Consider the following 17,859-nt stretch of genomic DNA (forward strand, 5'->3'; position numbering starts at 1 on the left):
CAAGGCTGATGCTCTAATGATCCACTAGGAAAGAGAAAACAACTGATATCTTCTCAGAATATATTATATACATACAATAATATAGACCAGGCACTGTACTTAAGTTCTCAATCCTTATACAAATAAGCAATATTAACTCACTTCTTAAAATGAGGGGGAGAAAAAAGACGCAGAAAACAGCAGCTGAATTCAAACCAGATTTTATTCCAAAAATGTTTTCATAATACCACCCTGCTGCCTAGACAAAACACCAGACACACTCTTTCTAATAATAGCTATGTAGCTGGTTATCAAACCGCTGTTTATAGACAACTAAATGACACCCTCCACAACCCCAAGCTACAAAATGTCCCTTTCAAAACAGGTACTTATCAAGAAACTATTCCTTTTCCAAAGAAACTACAGTGTTATCAGTCGACAGGTCACTTTTTTTTTTTTTTTTTTGACGTTTATTTTTGAGTGAGAGAGACCGCACACAAGCCAAGGAGGGGCAGAGAGAGAGGGAGACAAAGAATCCAAAGCAGGCTCCAGGCTCCACACCATCAACACAGAGCCCGATGCGGGGCTTGAACTCATGAACTGTGAGATCATGACCTAAGTCCAAGTTGGACACTCAACTGACTGAGCCACCCAGGCACCCCAACAGGCCACTTTCTTAAAAACAGTATCAAATATTTGTATATAGGCCCAGGTATCTGACCAGTTATAAGTGAGGTCACAGATCCAGGATGTCTGCTTTCTTCTTCTACAAGTGTTTTCCAATAGATATTTCCCAAAGCCATATATACTGAGATAAAAAATATCTCCAACTTTCAAGTTAAATAAAATTTTCCCCATCCAACTATCTACCGTGTTTATTAGCCCAGATGCTGCACATCCAAAAATAAGAAACTGATAGAATCACCTGGAAAAATTTAGTAGTCTCTACTGGTATCTGGACTGTAGTTTTGAACATGCAATTATACTATAATCATAATTTTTAAAATTCAAACAACTAGAAAATGTGCTAATAACTGCTTTCAACAATTCTCACTTTACAGATGAGAAGCCAAGCAAACAGAAAAGAACTGCTTGGGTCAAGAGCATTAATTAGTGGCAGAGTTACTACTAGAACCCAGCTTTTCAAGAACATAGAGTAATGCTCTCCACTACACTGCCACAGAATACAATGCTGGGTGCCTGAAACCCATTTAAGGTAAGAAAAGACTGTACAGAATATCAAAATAGGCCATGATTATATAAAATTAGCATACAAAATCTCTGTGCAAATTCGAAATTTTGTTCCCTTCCAAACAGTATTTTTGTTAAGTCTCACACACTGCAGATAGCGCTGTAATAACTGAACACGTATCAGGATCTCTTTGCTGTAACTTTAAAAGTATGACCAATTTAATTCTTGCCCAATGAGCATGAAACAACCTACTTATAGTTCCAATTCCAAAGAAGTAAATAAAGCTCCTCTGAGCCTTACAGTTAAGGTTACTCTCATACAGCTAAAATAAAATCATGAATAAATAAGCATTTCCTTACATAATTAAGTCCAATTCATTCGACAGGATTAAAAAGATAGACTTTCTGAAACGTAGACCAATACCTAGCTATAAAATATGACACACACAACCAGTCTGAGAAATGAACTAGACCAAAGTATAATTAGTTTTACTAGTTCAATTCAATCACTTGGGAACCACCTCTACATCAGGAATGCTGCTATGTTTTGGATAAAAGAGTCTTTCCCTTGGAAGAATTCACACCTGGTGAGGAAGCAGAAACAAGTAATTTCAAAAATATGGTTAAGGCCAAAAGACACATGACAAGATGCTCAACATCAATCATCATCAGGGAAATATAAATCAAAGCCACAACGAGATATCACCCCACCTGTCAGAATGGCTAAAATCAAAAACACAAGAAACAGTTAAGTGTTGGCAAGGATGTGGAGAAAAAGGAACCTTCACACAATGTTGGCAGGAATGCAAATTTGTGCAGTCATTGTGCAAGACAGAATGGAGGTCCCTCAAAAAATTAAAAATACAATTACCATATGTTCCAGTATTCACACTACTGGGTATTTACCAAGAATATAAAGACATGAATTCAAAGGGATATATGCACTCCTATATATACTATAACATTATTTACAACAGCAAAATTATGGAAGGAACCCAAGTATCCAATGATAGATCAAAGGATAAAGAAGATGTAGTGTATGTGTATGTATACACATACACATATACACTGCGGAATATTATTCAGCCATAAAAAAGAAGAAAACTTTGCCATTTGCAACAACATGGATGGATCTGGAGAGTATAATGCTAAACAAACTAAGCCAGAAAAGGGCAAACACCAGACGATTTCACGCATATGTGGAATTTAAGAAACAAAACAAAGAAATGGGAATGCAAGCTGGTGCAGCCACTCTGGAAAACAGTATGGAGGTTCCTCAAAAAACTAAAAATAGAACTATCCTACGACCCAGCAATTGCACTACTAGGCATTTATCCACGGGATACAGGTGTGCTGTTTCTAACGGACACATGCACCCCCATGTTTATAAGCAGCACTATCAACAATAGCCAAAGTATGGAAAGAGCCCAAATGTCCATCGATGGATGAATGGATAAAGAAGAGGTGATATATATATGTATATGTACACACACACACACACACACACACACGCGCGCGCGCGCGTGCAATGGAGTATTACTTGGCAATCAAAAGAATGAAATCTTGCCATTTGCAACTACATAGATGGAACTGGAGGGTATTATGCTAAGTGAAATTAGAGAAAGACAAAAATCATATGACTTCACTCATTTGAGGACTTTAAGAGACAAAACAGATGAACATAAGGGAAGGGAAACAAAAATAATATAAAAACAGGTAGGGGGACAAAACAGAAGAGACTCATAAATATGGAGAACAAACTGAGGGTTATGGGAGGGGCTGTGGGAGGGGGGGATGGGCTAAATGGGTAAGGGGCACTAAGGAATCTACTCCTGAAATCATTGTTGCACCATGTAAATTTTAAAAAATAAGAAATAAAATTTTAAAAACAAAGAAACAAACCAAAAACACAGACTCAACTATAGAGAACAGATAGTCTGTTACCAGAGGGGAGATGAATGGGGGGGAATGGGTGAAATAGGTAACAGGAATTAAGAATATATTTATCTTAATAAGCACTGAGTAATATATGGAATTACTGAATTACTGTATTATACACCTGAAACTAATATAAATGCTATGTTAACTACACTAGAATTAAAGTTTAAAAAATTAAATTAAAAAAATTATTATTAAAAACAGAGGAAAAATATGGTTAAGTGTCAAGGTAGACGTATGCAAAACAATATGCATAACTCTATTGTAGCATGGCAAAGGGTCATTTTGAATGGCTTTACAAAGATGTGAGGGAGTGGTGAAGGAAGAAATCTTGGAACAGAAGAGACACAGTTTAGAGATATTAAGTGATCTACCTTAATGGCCTCTACTTGCTGGCAGATCATTTTCAATAAAGAATTTTGATCTTCTGCCCATCGAGGTGGTGTTTTGGGAGAATACTAAAAAAGTAACAAAATAATATTTAAAACATTTAGAATAGAAATATATTCTGCAATGGAATAATTCATTTCTTTGTACTTACCTTGTAACTTTTACTTGGTGATAAAGAATATTTGGTGGGAGATGGTGTAGAATGTTTTACTTCTGAATCTACATTTCGAGAAGAACCATTTTTATAAAGCAGGCCTCCTTCACTATAATCATCAAGTTCCTGCATGACTGAGTTAAGCATCTCTTTTACAGACTCCAGCGGCACAGGCAACTAAAAACAAAAGGCATGAATCAAGTTTGCAAAAATAAACAACTCTGAAACAAATACAAAGATTATATCTTACGGATGTGCTTCTATTTTCTCGCTCTTGTATAATAACCACTCTACATAGGAACATAGGTGAAACTGCTGTGTAATCTAAAGTCTTCTGATTCTAAAGTGTATGATATATCTACCCCTGCTATTAGCCATAATAATGGTAGAGAAATGTTAACTTAGGAAGATTTCCCACATGAACAAAATAAGCTACTGATTTTTATTGATTGTGAATGGGGAGAGAAACACAGGTGCTAGAATGCACCAGACAATATCAATCCTAATTTAAGAGCAGCAACATGAATTAATCAACAAAATACTTGGAAAGTTGAGTACAACTAAAGTTAATAACATCATGACAGTCTAAAACTGCTGATAGTTAAAAAAAAAAGAAAAGAAAAAAAAGACAGTTCACAGCAAATGGTAAAGAGGAGGAGAAATAATCTGAAAAGTGTCAGCAACTATTTCTGATTTCAGTGAAATGTTTAACTGCAAAATTCATTAACAGCAAAGCATTAGGCTGCAATATTTACTTTGAGTACATTGCCAAGGTAACAAAAATAAATGTTCTGCCTTAGAAATCTTTTATTCCCTAACAAGTATTTTTGTTAAGAATAAAAAGCTAGGTTCCCAAGTTTAAAAAACACCACACCTAAGATAGAGCAATGCTAATTGAACATTTACACACACACTGTTCTGTGCATTAATAATAGGTATATTATTGAGTATTTCTGAAATTATCAAAATATAAAACCAGGGGTGCCTGGGTGGCTCAGTTGGTTAAGTGGCCATCTTCGACTCAGGTAATGATCCCGCGGTTCATGAGTTCAAGCTCCACGTCGGGCTCTGACAGCTCAGAGCCTAGGGCCTGCTTCAGATTCTGTGTCTCCCTCTCTCTCTGCCCCTCCCCCACTCACTCTGTCGCTGTCTCTCAAAAAATAAATAAACATTAAAAAAAAAATTAATGGGAATGCAAACTGGTGCAGTCACTCTGGAAAACAGTATGGAGGTTCCTCAAAAAACTAAAAATAGAACTACCCTATGACCCAGCAATTGCACTACTAGGCATTTATCCAAGGGATACAGGTGTGCTGTTTCTAAGGGACACATGCACCCCCATGTTTATAGCAGCAAATAGCCAAAGTATGGAAAGAGCCCAAATGTTCATCGACGGATGAATGGATAAAGACGATGTGGTGTACATATATACAATGGAGTATTACTCGGCAATCAGAAAGAATGAAATCTTGCCATTTGCAACTATATGGATGGAACTGGAAGGTATTATACTAAGTGAAATTAGTCAGAGAAAGACGAATATCATACGACTTCACTCATACAAGGACTTTAAGACACAGAACAGATGAACATAAAGGAAGGGAAACAAAAAGAATATAAAAACAGGGAGGGAGACAAAACAGAAGAGACTCTTAAATGTGGAGAACAAACAGAGGATTACTGGAGGGGCTGGGGGGGGGGATGGGCTAAATGGGTAAGAGGCACTAAGGAATCTACTCCTGAAATCATTGTTGCACTATATGCTATTTTGGATGTAAATTTTAAAAAGTAAAAAATAAAACAAGTAAAAAAAATTTTTTTAATATATATATAAAAGCAAAGCATAAAACACTTATTAACCAGTTATCAATAGTAAGAAAGTACAAACAGCCTGAAGCTTACCTTCCTGGTCACTGAAAGATTGGAATCACTGTCATCTAAAATCTTTATTAGGTAGTCCCTGGTCTTTCTCAGATAATTTTTGCATTCTTCTTGTTCTTCAGGAGAAAGGGCATCATTTTCGATGTCTTCTGCTCTTCTGTGAAAAATCTATCCAAAGAATGCTCTTATGAAAAAATTAGGTTTTTAACACACAACACTGTTAACTCACCTACCACCATCTACTTACCAGTGCAAGATTCCAGTAAGAAACAACGTTTTTTATAGATTCAAAAGCAGTGATAGCATCTTCTATATTTCCATTAACTACATCCAATATAGCAAATGTTATGTTTGCTTCTTCCTCGTATTCACCAACTTCAGATGCCTAAACACATTTAGTAATTTTTAGTCCAACTGCCTCTCTCCAGAATATCAAACCCAAGTGATTCCCCAAAGATTTTACACAATAATTTCTAATGCAATTAACAGCTCAGCCCTCTTTTCTGACATGTTTTGCAACAGATAGTGGATTTTGAAAACAAGACAAGGATCAAGTAGCCAGGCAATTAATTTAAGAAATTTATACCTCCATTTCTTTGTTTATAAACTAGAAATCCACATCTCCAGTTCATTCACAAAGGGATCCTCCATTACCTGAATGTCTGCACTATGAAAATGTCTAAACAAAGGGTCTGTAGGTTCAGGAATACTGCTCTTCTTTTTGATTGTCTTCAACATTGGCAAAACCTTCTTCCAATAATGAACACTTCTGCCTATGTATTCCCGTTGATCATAAAAAGAATTAAGACCACTGCCCTAAAATAGAAAGAAGCACACAACCTAAGGAACACAAATAACAGAATCTAAAAATTCCTTTATAAATGGTCTAAACAAGTGGTTAAAATTTAAAATCAAGGCAAAAAGAATCTCAAAAGTCATATGCCTCACTCTCTAAATGTTGGAATAACCAACCATCTTGATACCAGTGATCATTCTAGACCCAACTTTTAAACACTTTCAATGATACTACCTAATGAGGCAGCCCAATCTATTCTTTTAAAGTTGCCATTTTAGGGCCATCTGGCTGGCTCAATCAGTTAACCATCCGACTCAGGCTCAGGTAATGATCTCAGGCTCAGGTCATGATCTCATGATGTGGGTTCTACCCAGCATCAGGTTCTGTGCTGGCAGTACAGAGCATGCTCGCAATTCTCTCTTGCACACTCTCTCTGTCCCTCCCCTGCTCATGCACGCTCTCTCTCAAACTAAATAAACTTTAAAAGCTGCCATTTTACATAGCCCAAATCAACCATTCTGTAAGTGTCACAGTTTAGTCACAGAGTTAAACATCTACAACTAACCTTGCCACAAAACAGATTTCAAATATTTACAAAGATCTGTATTGGTCTTAACCTACAAAGCCTTCTGCTACTGGTATGTAAAAAAAAAATTTCAGGCTGGATAATCATTATCATTAACATAATTATTAACTAATAATAAGAACAGTTAATATTTATGTAACATTTACTGTGCCAGGCACTGTTCCAAGTACTTACATGTAAACTGTTAACTATTTCATGGCAAGATTAAAAAAATACACTTCACCTAGCATAACAGGAACAAGCTAATACTGTTTCTTTGAACTAAAAGACTCAGTGAAAAGTTTATTATTTTTAAACATTACATAATGTTCTTAAAAATGCTTACACTTTAACTAACTCACCGTTTTCTGAAGGCATCTTGCCCAATGTATAAGCAGGGCAGGCTGAAGGCCATGTTTTTCCTGGCCCCTTAGAGTGTTTATGTCATGCTGAACAACAAGTCGCAATTTTGCTGAGGTTCCAGGTCTAAAAAAGTTTTATTTAATAAAACTGATTTAGAAACGTGAATTTCAAAACTTACATGTATGTTAATCATCACATGAGAATTAAACTCAATCTTCACATGAGAGTTAGATACCTAGGCAATAAGTTTTTAAACTAAATAGGTTTTTAAGTTAAAAACTTAGGCAGTAAGTTAAAGGAGTATTTTTATTTTACTACTTACATTGCTTTTCTGTGAATTAGATTACAAACTGCATCCCACCAACATTTTTGTCTTTCTGTACAAAGCTGCTTACACACAGGAAGTGGCAAGCATAGAGGCTGATAGAAGCTATGGTGAGAATTATACTTCTCCTTTATTTGTAAGTGGCTGGTATATATCACCCCAAGTAGAAATACCTGGTTTATTTAAAGAAAAATCAATTTAAATTAGGCAAAAAATTAAACAAAACACAAAATATTTAATTTGTTAAAATCTTTGCTTACTTCAAGATCTAAAACACATATTGATTCGGGTGCATTTGTTTCAAGCCTTGAAGTTTCCTGGGGCAAATGATGAAACAGCTGCTTTAGCCATTTTCGAATTGCAGGTAAGGTGGGCAGTGAATTCCACTGTAAGCCAAGCCAGGTAAGGTGCTGAAGACTACCATTATGTGCTCTAATGGCACCTGAAAGAGAAAAAAACTGGACTGAGGTTTTGGAAATTTTGCTTGTGCCATCAGTTTCGCCAATTACTTATAACAAATGTATCTTAATTTTAGAAATGTTTTTCTACATGAACAGGGGCAAATTCTATGATAAGCAGAGTCTCATTTTCTTACTAAGGATATTCACACTTTTTGTCTAGGAATTTTAATAACAATAGTTATGAAGAAAGCTCTTTTCAATTCCATCTAAGGGAAAAAAGGTACTCACCAGAACTCAATGAAACACTGTAGTGACAAAAGCCACCCAGTAAAAAATCCTGAAACAATGGATTTTCCTTTCAGTAAAGAGTCATTAGGGGAACCTGGGTGGCTCAGTCGGTTAAGCGTCCGACTTCGGCTCAGGTCATGATCTCACGGTCCGTGAGTTCAAGCCCCGCGTCGGGCTCTGTGCTGACCGCTCAGAGCCCAGATCCTGTTTCAGATTCTGTGTCTCCCTCTCTCTCTGACCCTCCCCTGTTCATGCTCTGTCTCTCTCTGTCTCAAAAATAAATAAACATTAAAAAAAAATTAAAAAAAAAAAAAAAGAGTCATTAAAACAATGGGATACCACTACATTAATCCCTTGGAATAGTAAAGAGATCTTCTACAAGAAACTAAAAAAAAAAATTGTTTCATGTTTATTCATTTTTGAGAGACAGAGACAGAGCGCAAGCGAGGGAGGAGCTGAGAGAGAGGGAGACACAGAATCCAAAGCAGGTTCCAGGCTGTCAGCTGTCAGCACACAGTCTGACATGGGGCTTGAACCCACAAACTGTGAGATCATGACCTGAGTTGAAGTTGGACCCTTAACTGACTGAGACACCCAGGCACCCCTCTTCTATAAGAAATTTAATACTGAAAAAGTTATGAGCTTTTGGAAGCATAAAGAGGTACAACTCTTCTGTCAATACGGCAATTTGCAAGAGATTTAAAATTCATCAACTTTACCCCGGTGATTCTGTCTTTAGGCAACTCTATGGGAAAATGTGAAATGGAGATATATTAACAGTGAACAAACTGAAAACATCCTAGATACTGAACAACAAAAAACTGGCCTGAAAATTATGGCTAATTCATACAACAGATTGTACTGGCATTAAAAGTGGCATTTACCAAAACAGATAAACAGGGAGGGAATTCATGAGTGAAAATAATCATATGTACACTATAAACAACTATTTAGAGGAAAAACATGGGGCACCTGGCTTAGTTGGTTAAGCGTCCAACTTCAGCTCAGGTCACAGTCTCATGGCTTGTGAGTTCGAGCTTCACATCGGGCTCTGTGGTGACAGCTCAGAGCCTGAAGCCTGCTTCGAATTCTGTGTCTCCCTCTCTCTCTGCCCCTCCCTGGCTCCTGCTCTGTCTCTCTCTCTCAAAAATGAATAAACATTTTAAAAAATTTTTTAAAGTATAGAAGAAAAACATGCCACCATTACCAACCCCTCATACCTGCCTACACCACCAAAAACCTCAAAGGAATACAGGAAAATATTAAGTCATTATTTTGAGTAATGAGATTATGAGCAATTTATTTCTTTCTGCTTTTATTCTTCTAAAATAAAAGGATTAAAATACAAAATGTTTACTTTAAAAGATAACAACTTACCAACATCATATCTAGCCAAATCATCAGGCTCTGGTGCTTGCACAGCAATGTTTCCAATATCATCTTTACCAAGGAAAGATCTATCCTTAGGTGACTGATTACAAAACAGAGCATCATACAAAGCAGACTGCCCACTTTTATTGGCAAAGGATTCTACAACCTCTTTTAAAAAATCTTGCTTGTCACGACTTAAGTTTAGCAGCATGTGTCCTGAAAAACAAATTATTACCATCAATTAAAAAAGACTGTTCTTATTTGTATCTCTCAATAGTTTCATGCATATACCCTAAGGAGAAAAAACCATGACTACCTCAGAGCTAACCCTCCAACCCAGCAACCACAACAGAACAAAAAGGGTTCTTGAGCAAAAAATGGACACAGATTACAAATTTAACAGTTAACTATATCTACATGCCAGAGTGAAAGGAAAGAGGAGAGTATGTGAAAAACGCCAAAAGTATTTAAAGTATTTACATTTTAGATGGAAAGTGTGTCATTTAAGTGGCCAAAGGAGAACAGAGCCAAGCTCAAATTCTCTGATCTGATACACCAATTTCTAAACCTAGCTGGTAAGACTCATCCTTGAAAAAGCTTTTAAAAAACAATTATTTCCAGGGGCGCCTGGGTGGCGCAGTCGGTTAAGCATCCGACTTCAACCAGGTCACGATCTCGCGGCCCGTGAGTTTGAGCCCCGCGTCGGGCTCTGGGCTGATGGCTCAGAGCCTGGAGCCTGTTTCCGATTCTGTGTCTCCCTCTCTCTCTGCCCCTCCCCCGTTCATGCTCTGTCTCTCTCTGTCCCAAAAATAAATAAACGTTGAAAAAAAAAATTTAAAAAAAAAAAAGGAATCTATTTTTAAAACACTCCTTAGATAAAGTTCTCGTACCTGCTGTAACATGGATGCACCTTGAAAACACTATGGTAAGTGGAAGAAGCGTCAGTCACAAAAGACCACACAGTGTACAGTTCAATTTATATAAAAATGCCCAGAATAAGGAAATCTAAAGAGATAGAATATGAATGGGTGTCCAGGACTAAAGGGTTTGGGGGAAAATGGGAAGTGACTACTAATGGGTATGACGTTTCTTTGCAAGGTGATGAAGATGTTCTAAAATTGTGGTGATGGGTGCACAATTCTGTGAACATACTAAAAACCACTGAGTCGTACATTTATATAAATTATATAGTTATGTGAATTTACTCTCAATTAAGCTGTTTAAAAAAAGAAAAAAAACACCACTCCTTGAAATAATTCTGCTAGTCAGTCAGGTTTGGTTACCACCAGACTTATCTCTCCAAAAATTTGCAGAGACAGATTCAGGAATGCCCAGATCAAAGACATTAAAATACAGTTCATTTTACTAACTGTAATTCTGCAAAAGCATCTATGACAGCCTTGCAAGGCAGACAGGAGACATAAGAAGAAAATACAAAGTTACTTCTTTAAGGACTGAAAGTCCACCTCTCACAAAAAAACAAGCTATGGGATAGAGGAGCAATATAAGCTTTGACCAACAGCCTAACTACAGACAAAACTTATAGTAACTTTAATTTAATACTACTACTTGCTCTTTACAAAGTTCATTCAATTTTATATCAAAATTGCTTCTTATATAAAGCATTATGCTTCTTCAGCTCATTGCTTGATTCACTGGCCATATGAACATCTTGAAGTTTCTGCCTCAGCAAAACCAGATAATATGTAATAGACCTTTAAGATCCATCCCAAATAGTCAAAAGTGGAAATAAATTTACAAATTCTAAAAGCCTAACAGTATGTAAGTATATATCTTTTATTTTCTTTACTGTGTGGTCAGTTCCTTAAGAGATCCATTACTTCACCTTTATATCCTCCACAGCAGTATCTTAGAAACTACTGATGTTAAATGGCTGGCAAATCAGTAATTATTCTTAGTTCAAGAAGCTCATTAAAATATCAAATGGAGGCTCTAGCAGCTAGATAAAGGTGGGATTAAAGAGTTTCTCCAGGGGCGCCTGGGTGGCTCAGTTGGTTAAGCGTCAGACTTCGGCTCAGGTCATGATCTCACGGTCTGTGAGTTCGAGCCCCACGTCGGGCTCTGTGCTGACAGCTCAGAGCCTGGAGCCTGTTTCGGATTCTGTGTCTCCCTCTCTCTCTGACCCTCCCCTGTTCATGCTCTGTCTCTGTCTTAAAAATAAGTAAATGTTTAAAAAAAAAAAAAATTTAAAAAAAAAAAAAAAAGAGTTTCTCCATCCAGAAGCAAACAATATCAAACATTTGTTACCTCCTGAAGGAGACACTTCTAGTCGCCCTCATCCAAGATGGCAAAGAGAAATGATTATGCAAAGTACCTCCTAAACAGACAGGATTATCATAAGGTGTACTCTAACAGAGAAATTTCTTTTTCTTTTTAAAATAAAACTAATTAAACGTTACCATTACCTGACTGGCTCAGACGATCATAGGCCATCATTTCCAGTAGATTTTGTCCAACTTCTCCTTTTATTAATTTAATCTTTGGTCTTGGAACCTGATAATTTTAAAATCAAGTCTTAATTTAGTGATACCCATATTTCTAACAGTAATATGTTCCTTTCTGTTACACTGCACTTTTTTGATGATGAACAATTAACCAATGGTTAAACTGAGTAGGAGTTGCAGTTTTTCAACTGAATAAACTGGGAAATCAAGGATTTAGTTAATATATAAAAGCTGTCTACAAAGATTAACGTCCAAGAAATTACTTTCTACTATAAAAGCGCCTTCAAATGCCACACTACAGACAGTACGCTTTCAAAGAGCATGGATAATATGGGACACCACTGGGATAAAGTGGTACAGCCAAGAGAGGAAAAGGGACTCCAAGCTGTGTCCTATGAAGAGCTGAAAAAATGATGAAGAAAATACAATAGTTCCCTTCAGATATTAAGAAAATCATTCACAAATGAGTTCAATGTTTTTAAATAGTACCAAAAGAAAAACACCAATGGGTAGCAGACTGAAAAATACTTTTGCTACACATAAGGAAGCACTAAGACCCAAACTATCAAAAATGCAATGGGCTATCTTGAAAAGTAGTGAATGTTCAATCACTGAAAATATTCAGTCACAGACAACAGGCACTTACTAGAGATAGCCCTTTAAAAGGAATACATGAGTGGTTAGAGTAACTGCTTTTAAATTTCAATGACTTTCTTAATTGGTAGTGGTCTGGTGCAACTTCTGTGAAGTTGGAAATTTGGCAAAAGCCCTACAAATTATAAATGCATAAATACACTTTGATTCTTCTTTCAAGAATTTATTTTACCCATAAATTTTCACATGTGAAATACTACAAGTTATTCATTAAAGAATTATTTGAAATAGCATAGCAAGAAAGTAAAAGTAACCTAATGACTTGGTTTTAGGGAACTGTTTAAAAAAAAACAAACCCAAAATTACAGTACCTTCATAGAATGGAATGATATGCAACCATATCAAAACAAATGAGGATGCAATACTCATGCTATGTTTTCTATACCAACATGGAAATACCACCAACACATATTTCATTAAAATAAGCAAAGGAGGGGCACCTTGGGTGGCTCAGTCGGTTGAGTGTCTGGCTTCAGCTCAGGTCATGATCTCACAGTTTGTGAGTTTGAGCCCCGCGTCAGGCTCTGTGCTGACAGCTTGGAGCCTGGAGCCTACTTCGGATTCTGTGTCTACCTCTCTCTGCCCCTCCCCCCCCTCAAAAATAAACATTAAAAAATGTTTTAAAAAGTAAAAAGCAAAGGAAATAAAAATGTACAGAATGTATCTATCTGTGACTTTTTAAGGGAAGTAGGAGTGGGGCAGTGTCTATTTGCTTATATATGCACAAAACATTTCTTGAAGAACTCACAAGAAATGAGTATTATTAGTTCCCCCAGGGAAGAGAAAAAATGACTGAAAGAACAGAAGTAGAAAGGAATTCTCACGGTATACTCTTATACACCACTAGAGTTTTAAACCGTATGAATACAATCACTTTTCCAAAGACATTAATTTTTCAAAATATATTCCTTGAATCTAAAATCTTATTTTGAATTTTAGAAACATTACTTAGACTTAGGCTTTCATCCATAAGTTTTCTAAACATGATGGCAAACTGTTTCTGAAGATGTTGAAGAGCACACAAAATGAAAAACAAAATGTGATATAATTCATTTTGCTTTCAAACTGACCTCAATTCATAAAACTGGCCCCTTTTACAGCTATCATTTGTGACTAATTAGTTATCAATCCACTCAGTCATGTCATCCCAAGCCAACATATCCTCATCTGAAATTAAACAGTTTCAAGAAAGACTGTGTAATGCCTACCTGAAACGCAGATACACTTACTAAAACCACAACATTCCCTTGATCAAGAGTCTGAAAATCCTACCATTAAAAATGCTAGCCTGACAGGATTCCTTAAGCACTCCTATGCCAGTCTACACTTCCTCTGTATGCTTATAATCATTTGATAATTAAGCTTTACAACACATGGTAATATAAAATTCAAGCATCTAAGAGGTTTCCATTATTTATCCATTCAATGGAAATGTGTAGTAGGTAAAAGAGAAGTACTGAAGTGGACGTCTATATGCTGAAATGAGACAATGGAAAAACAGTGAAAAAAGCAAAATGTTAGACAGTAGATAAAGCACACCTTCACTGAGGCAAAACAGTTTTAAAAGTAAAGAAAGAAGGGGCGCCTGGATAGCTCAGTCAGTTAAGCACCTGACTTCAACTCAGGTCATGATCTGTGGTTCATGGGTTCGAGCCCCACGTAGGGATCTTGTGCTGACAACTCAGAGCCTGGAGCCTGCTTCGGATTCTGTGTCTCCCTCTCTCTGCGCCTCCCCTCCTCATGCTCTCTTTCTCAAAAAATAAACATTAAAAGAAAAAAAAAAAAGTAAAGGGTGTGTTTTATGCTTACATATGCAGAAAAACTTCTAAATATTCAAGATACTGATAATAGTCTTTGTCTTGTAGGAAAGATTTGAGTGAATGGTTTAAGAAGGAAATTGAGAGGCACCCAGGTGGCTCAGTCAGTTAAGCATCTGACTCTTGATTTCAGCTCAGGTCATGATCTCATGGTTTGCAAGTTCATGCCTGGCACTGGGCTCTGCACTGACACCGTGAAGCCTGCTTGGGATTCTCTCTCTCTTCCCCTCCCTGCCTCTCTCTCCCTCTCTCTCAAAATAAACTTTAAAAAAAATAATAAGGGGCGCCTGGGTGGCGCAGTCGGTTAAGCGTCCGACTTCAGCCAGGTCACGATCTCGCGGTCCGGGAGTTGGAGCCCCGCGTCAGGCTCTGGGCTGATGGCTCAGAGCCTGGAGCCTGTTTCCGATTCTGTGTCTCCCTCTCTCTCTGCCCCTCCCCCGTTCATGCTCTGTCTCTCTCTGTCCCAAAAATAAATAAACGTTGGAAAAAAAAAAAATTAAAAAAAAAAAAGAATAAAAAATAATAAAAAAAGAAGGAAATTTAGTTTTTACTACTAAAAAGGGTCAAAGTTTAAAACAGTTGACCGCATTAACTTAAAAATATATATTTAAAAAATTAAGAGTCCCGTTTCCATTAAAAATAACTCACTTCTTTGAAGATTCTTTAATAATATTAATCGTAAGAACCTTTTAGTGCCTACATAAATTAGCAACTTCATTAGCTTTACTCTATTTTCACTAATACATGTATTCTTGATGAACCTAAATGCTTCTGCTGAGCAAACAGGAGCACTTAACATCATGGGATGAGTATCAACAGTGTTTAAAAAAAGATCTATATAATATGAACTAGAAGGAGGAAGCTTCCCTAAAAGTACAATGAATCCTTTTTTCTTTCCCTCAAGCAAAAGATAGTTCACTAAAACTAACAATTATTCTTATAAGCCAGGCCCTTTGCATTTTGGGGCAGACTGCTTATTTCTTTTCATTTCAGAATATTAGCTAACTAAAGAAAACATTAAAACTACAAAAATGGATTGGGGAAGGGTTAATGGCCAGCATCTCATCATCATAATGGTTCACATTTTGGCATCTTTCCTTCATGTCATATTCTTTAAAAAATTTTTTTTTTAATTTTTATTTATTTTTGAGAGAGACCGAGAGAAGGCTTGCGTGGGGGAGGGGCAGAGAGAGAGGGAGACACAGAATACGAAGCATGCTCCAGGCTCCGAGCTGTCGGCCCAGAGCCCAATCTGGGCTCAAACCCACGGACGGTGAGATCATGACCTGAGCCGAAGTCGGACGCCCCAACTGACTAAGCCACCCAGGCACCCCGTTCATGTCATGTTCTATGTATAAAGAAAGGAATTACATTTCCAAAGATGAAGAGATACTGTTATATACTGTAGATAATATCACCAATGTTATATACGTATTACATACATTATGTGTTTCAATTAACATGTTAAACACATTCTTCTATCACAGCTTATGTAACCATACCCAAAACTTACTTAAGTTTCTGTCCAAGTTATGCATGCACATCTTTTTGAATCAAATTTTATCCATATTTGAGATTATTTCCTTATTACAGGTTCCCAGAAATGGCAGAGTAAAAAGATCAAACTCTTCAAAGTGGTCTTCCAGTAAGTCAAGCAATACAGACTGCCACCAGCAATGCATCAACATACCTGTTTCACCTCACCAATACTGTATAAATATTCTTATTTTTCACCTTTCAAATAAACTATTTCGACTTCAATTCTACAGATTTATTCATATTTTCAATATATACCAGGACACATCTCCATGTAAAATACAACAGAGTCTCAGTGAAATGTCAACTACACCCAAAACTAGGAAAAGCTTACCTGAAACGCTATAAGATAGCACAATGCAGCCAGTTCAGAGAGAGCTCGCCATTGCAGATCACTATGCTGACCCATCTTCAAAAGCAGAGAACCAGCATGCATGTAGAAATGCCCTTTTACTTCTAAGAAAGTAGTTGAGAGTTCATCATTTCCACCCACACAAGATTTCACAGACTGAAGAGCACTATCAAAACTGTAATATTAAATTATTAAACAGGTATTAAACCTATTGCATTGTGAATAATCACGGTTTCATGATTTAATTAAAAATTAACAAAGGAATTTATTTCAAGCTTCATCTTTCACATTCAAACTAATAATCCTTTCTCTATTTTATAAATCATGAATCATCTAGTGTTTGTTTTTATTCAACATACTTTCTATACTTCAAGCTTAGCCTCGAGAATATCTTATTCCAAACAGTTATTTCCAGCCCTCCAATCACAGAAAAGCTACAAATCAGAAGATAAGATTACTGAGGCACCTGGGTGGCTCAGCTGGTTAAGCATCTGACTCTTGGTTTCAGCTCAGGTCATGATCTCACAGTTTCATAGGTTCAAACCCCGCATCAGATTCCATGCTGACAGTGCAGAGCCTGCTTGGGATTCTCCCCCTCTCTCTGCCCTCCCCCCACTTGTGCTGTCTCTGCCTCTCTCAAAACAAATAAATAAACTTAAAAAAAAAACAACAAAGATAAGATTACTGTCCATGGTGTATGTTCCATAACTGACCAGCACAAAACTGGAAAACTAAAATATTTTCCAGTTTCTCCTAGATCATATGGTTTCACTATTTAATTCAAAGGTGGAATTTCTCAAATTAGACATGCCATTTTCAAATTATAAGTAAATAACTGATAAGATATTTGGGATAACTACAGGCTTAAATTGAATTTCTATTATTTGTAAATGTACTAATTAGTGCTTCTAAATTCAAACGGCCCTCAGCATCCTCACTTTGTAAGAAAAGCAACACTTGATAGAAATGTGAAGCATGTTTCTAAATAGGTTATAACAAGTAAGTTCCAGGAACCCCCTGGTTTCTCAAGACCCTTTCAGGGTATCCATGAAGTTCAAATTATTTTTTTAAGTTTTATTTATTTTGGAGGGTTAAGGGGCAGAGAGAGAGAGAGAATCCCAAGTAGGTTCTGCACTGTCAGTGTGAAGCCCAATGTGAGGCTCGACCCATGAATCCTGAGATCATGACCAGAGCCAAAACCAAGAGCCAGATGCTTAACTGACTGAGCCACCCAAGTGCCCCAAATTTAAATTATTTATAGTACTACTAAGAAATTGTCTTTTCCACCCTCATGTTCTAAGGTGATCAAAAATGTTTGAGTATATAACCCATATAAAAGAAAACATCCTAACTATTTTCTAAAATAATCTGAAAGTTGAAGTGTTTTGGATAC

At 36.7% G+C, this 17,859-nt stretch overlaps 1 protein-coding gene across 3 annotated transcripts in view; it reads right to left on the reverse strand.

The window, feature by feature from the left end:
• Positions 1–17,859, reverse strand: part of RANBP2 (RAN binding protein 2) — an 82,040-nt gene that overhangs the window by 30,413 nt on the left and 33,768 nt on the right. For all 3 annotated transcript variants that reach the window (XM_043604764.1, XM_043604763.1, XM_043604765.1), the window contains exons 7-17: positions 16,449–16,641; positions 12,069–12,156; positions 9,649–9,858; positions 7,843–8,024; positions 7,580–7,755; positions 7,257–7,380; positions 6,188–6,349; positions 5,781–5,918; positions 5,555–5,701; positions 3,650–3,829; positions 3,483–3,566 (exon numbers count right to left, since the gene is read on the reverse strand). In XM_043604764.1, the coding sequence (XP_043460699.1) occupies positions 3,483–3,566; positions 3,650–3,829; positions 5,555–5,701; positions 5,781–5,918; positions 6,188–6,349; positions 7,257–7,380; positions 7,580–7,755; positions 7,843–8,024; positions 9,649–9,858; positions 12,069–12,156; positions 16,449–16,641 (1,684 nt within the window). The remainder of the gene's footprint in view (positions 1–3,482; positions 3,567–3,649; positions 3,830–5,554; positions 5,702–5,780; positions 5,919–6,187; positions 6,350–7,256; positions 7,381–7,579; positions 7,756–7,842; positions 8,025–9,648; positions 9,859–12,068; positions 12,157–16,448; positions 16,642–17,859) is intronic.

Source organism: Prionailurus bengalensis, chromosome A3, assembly GCF_016509475.1.
Source record: "Prionailurus bengalensis isolate Pbe53 chromosome A3, Fcat_Pben_1.1_paternal_pri, whole genome shotgun sequence".
In the NCBI taxonomy this organism is placed as follows: Eukaryota; Metazoa; Chordata; class Mammalia; order Carnivora; family Felidae; genus Prionailurus; species Prionailurus bengalensis.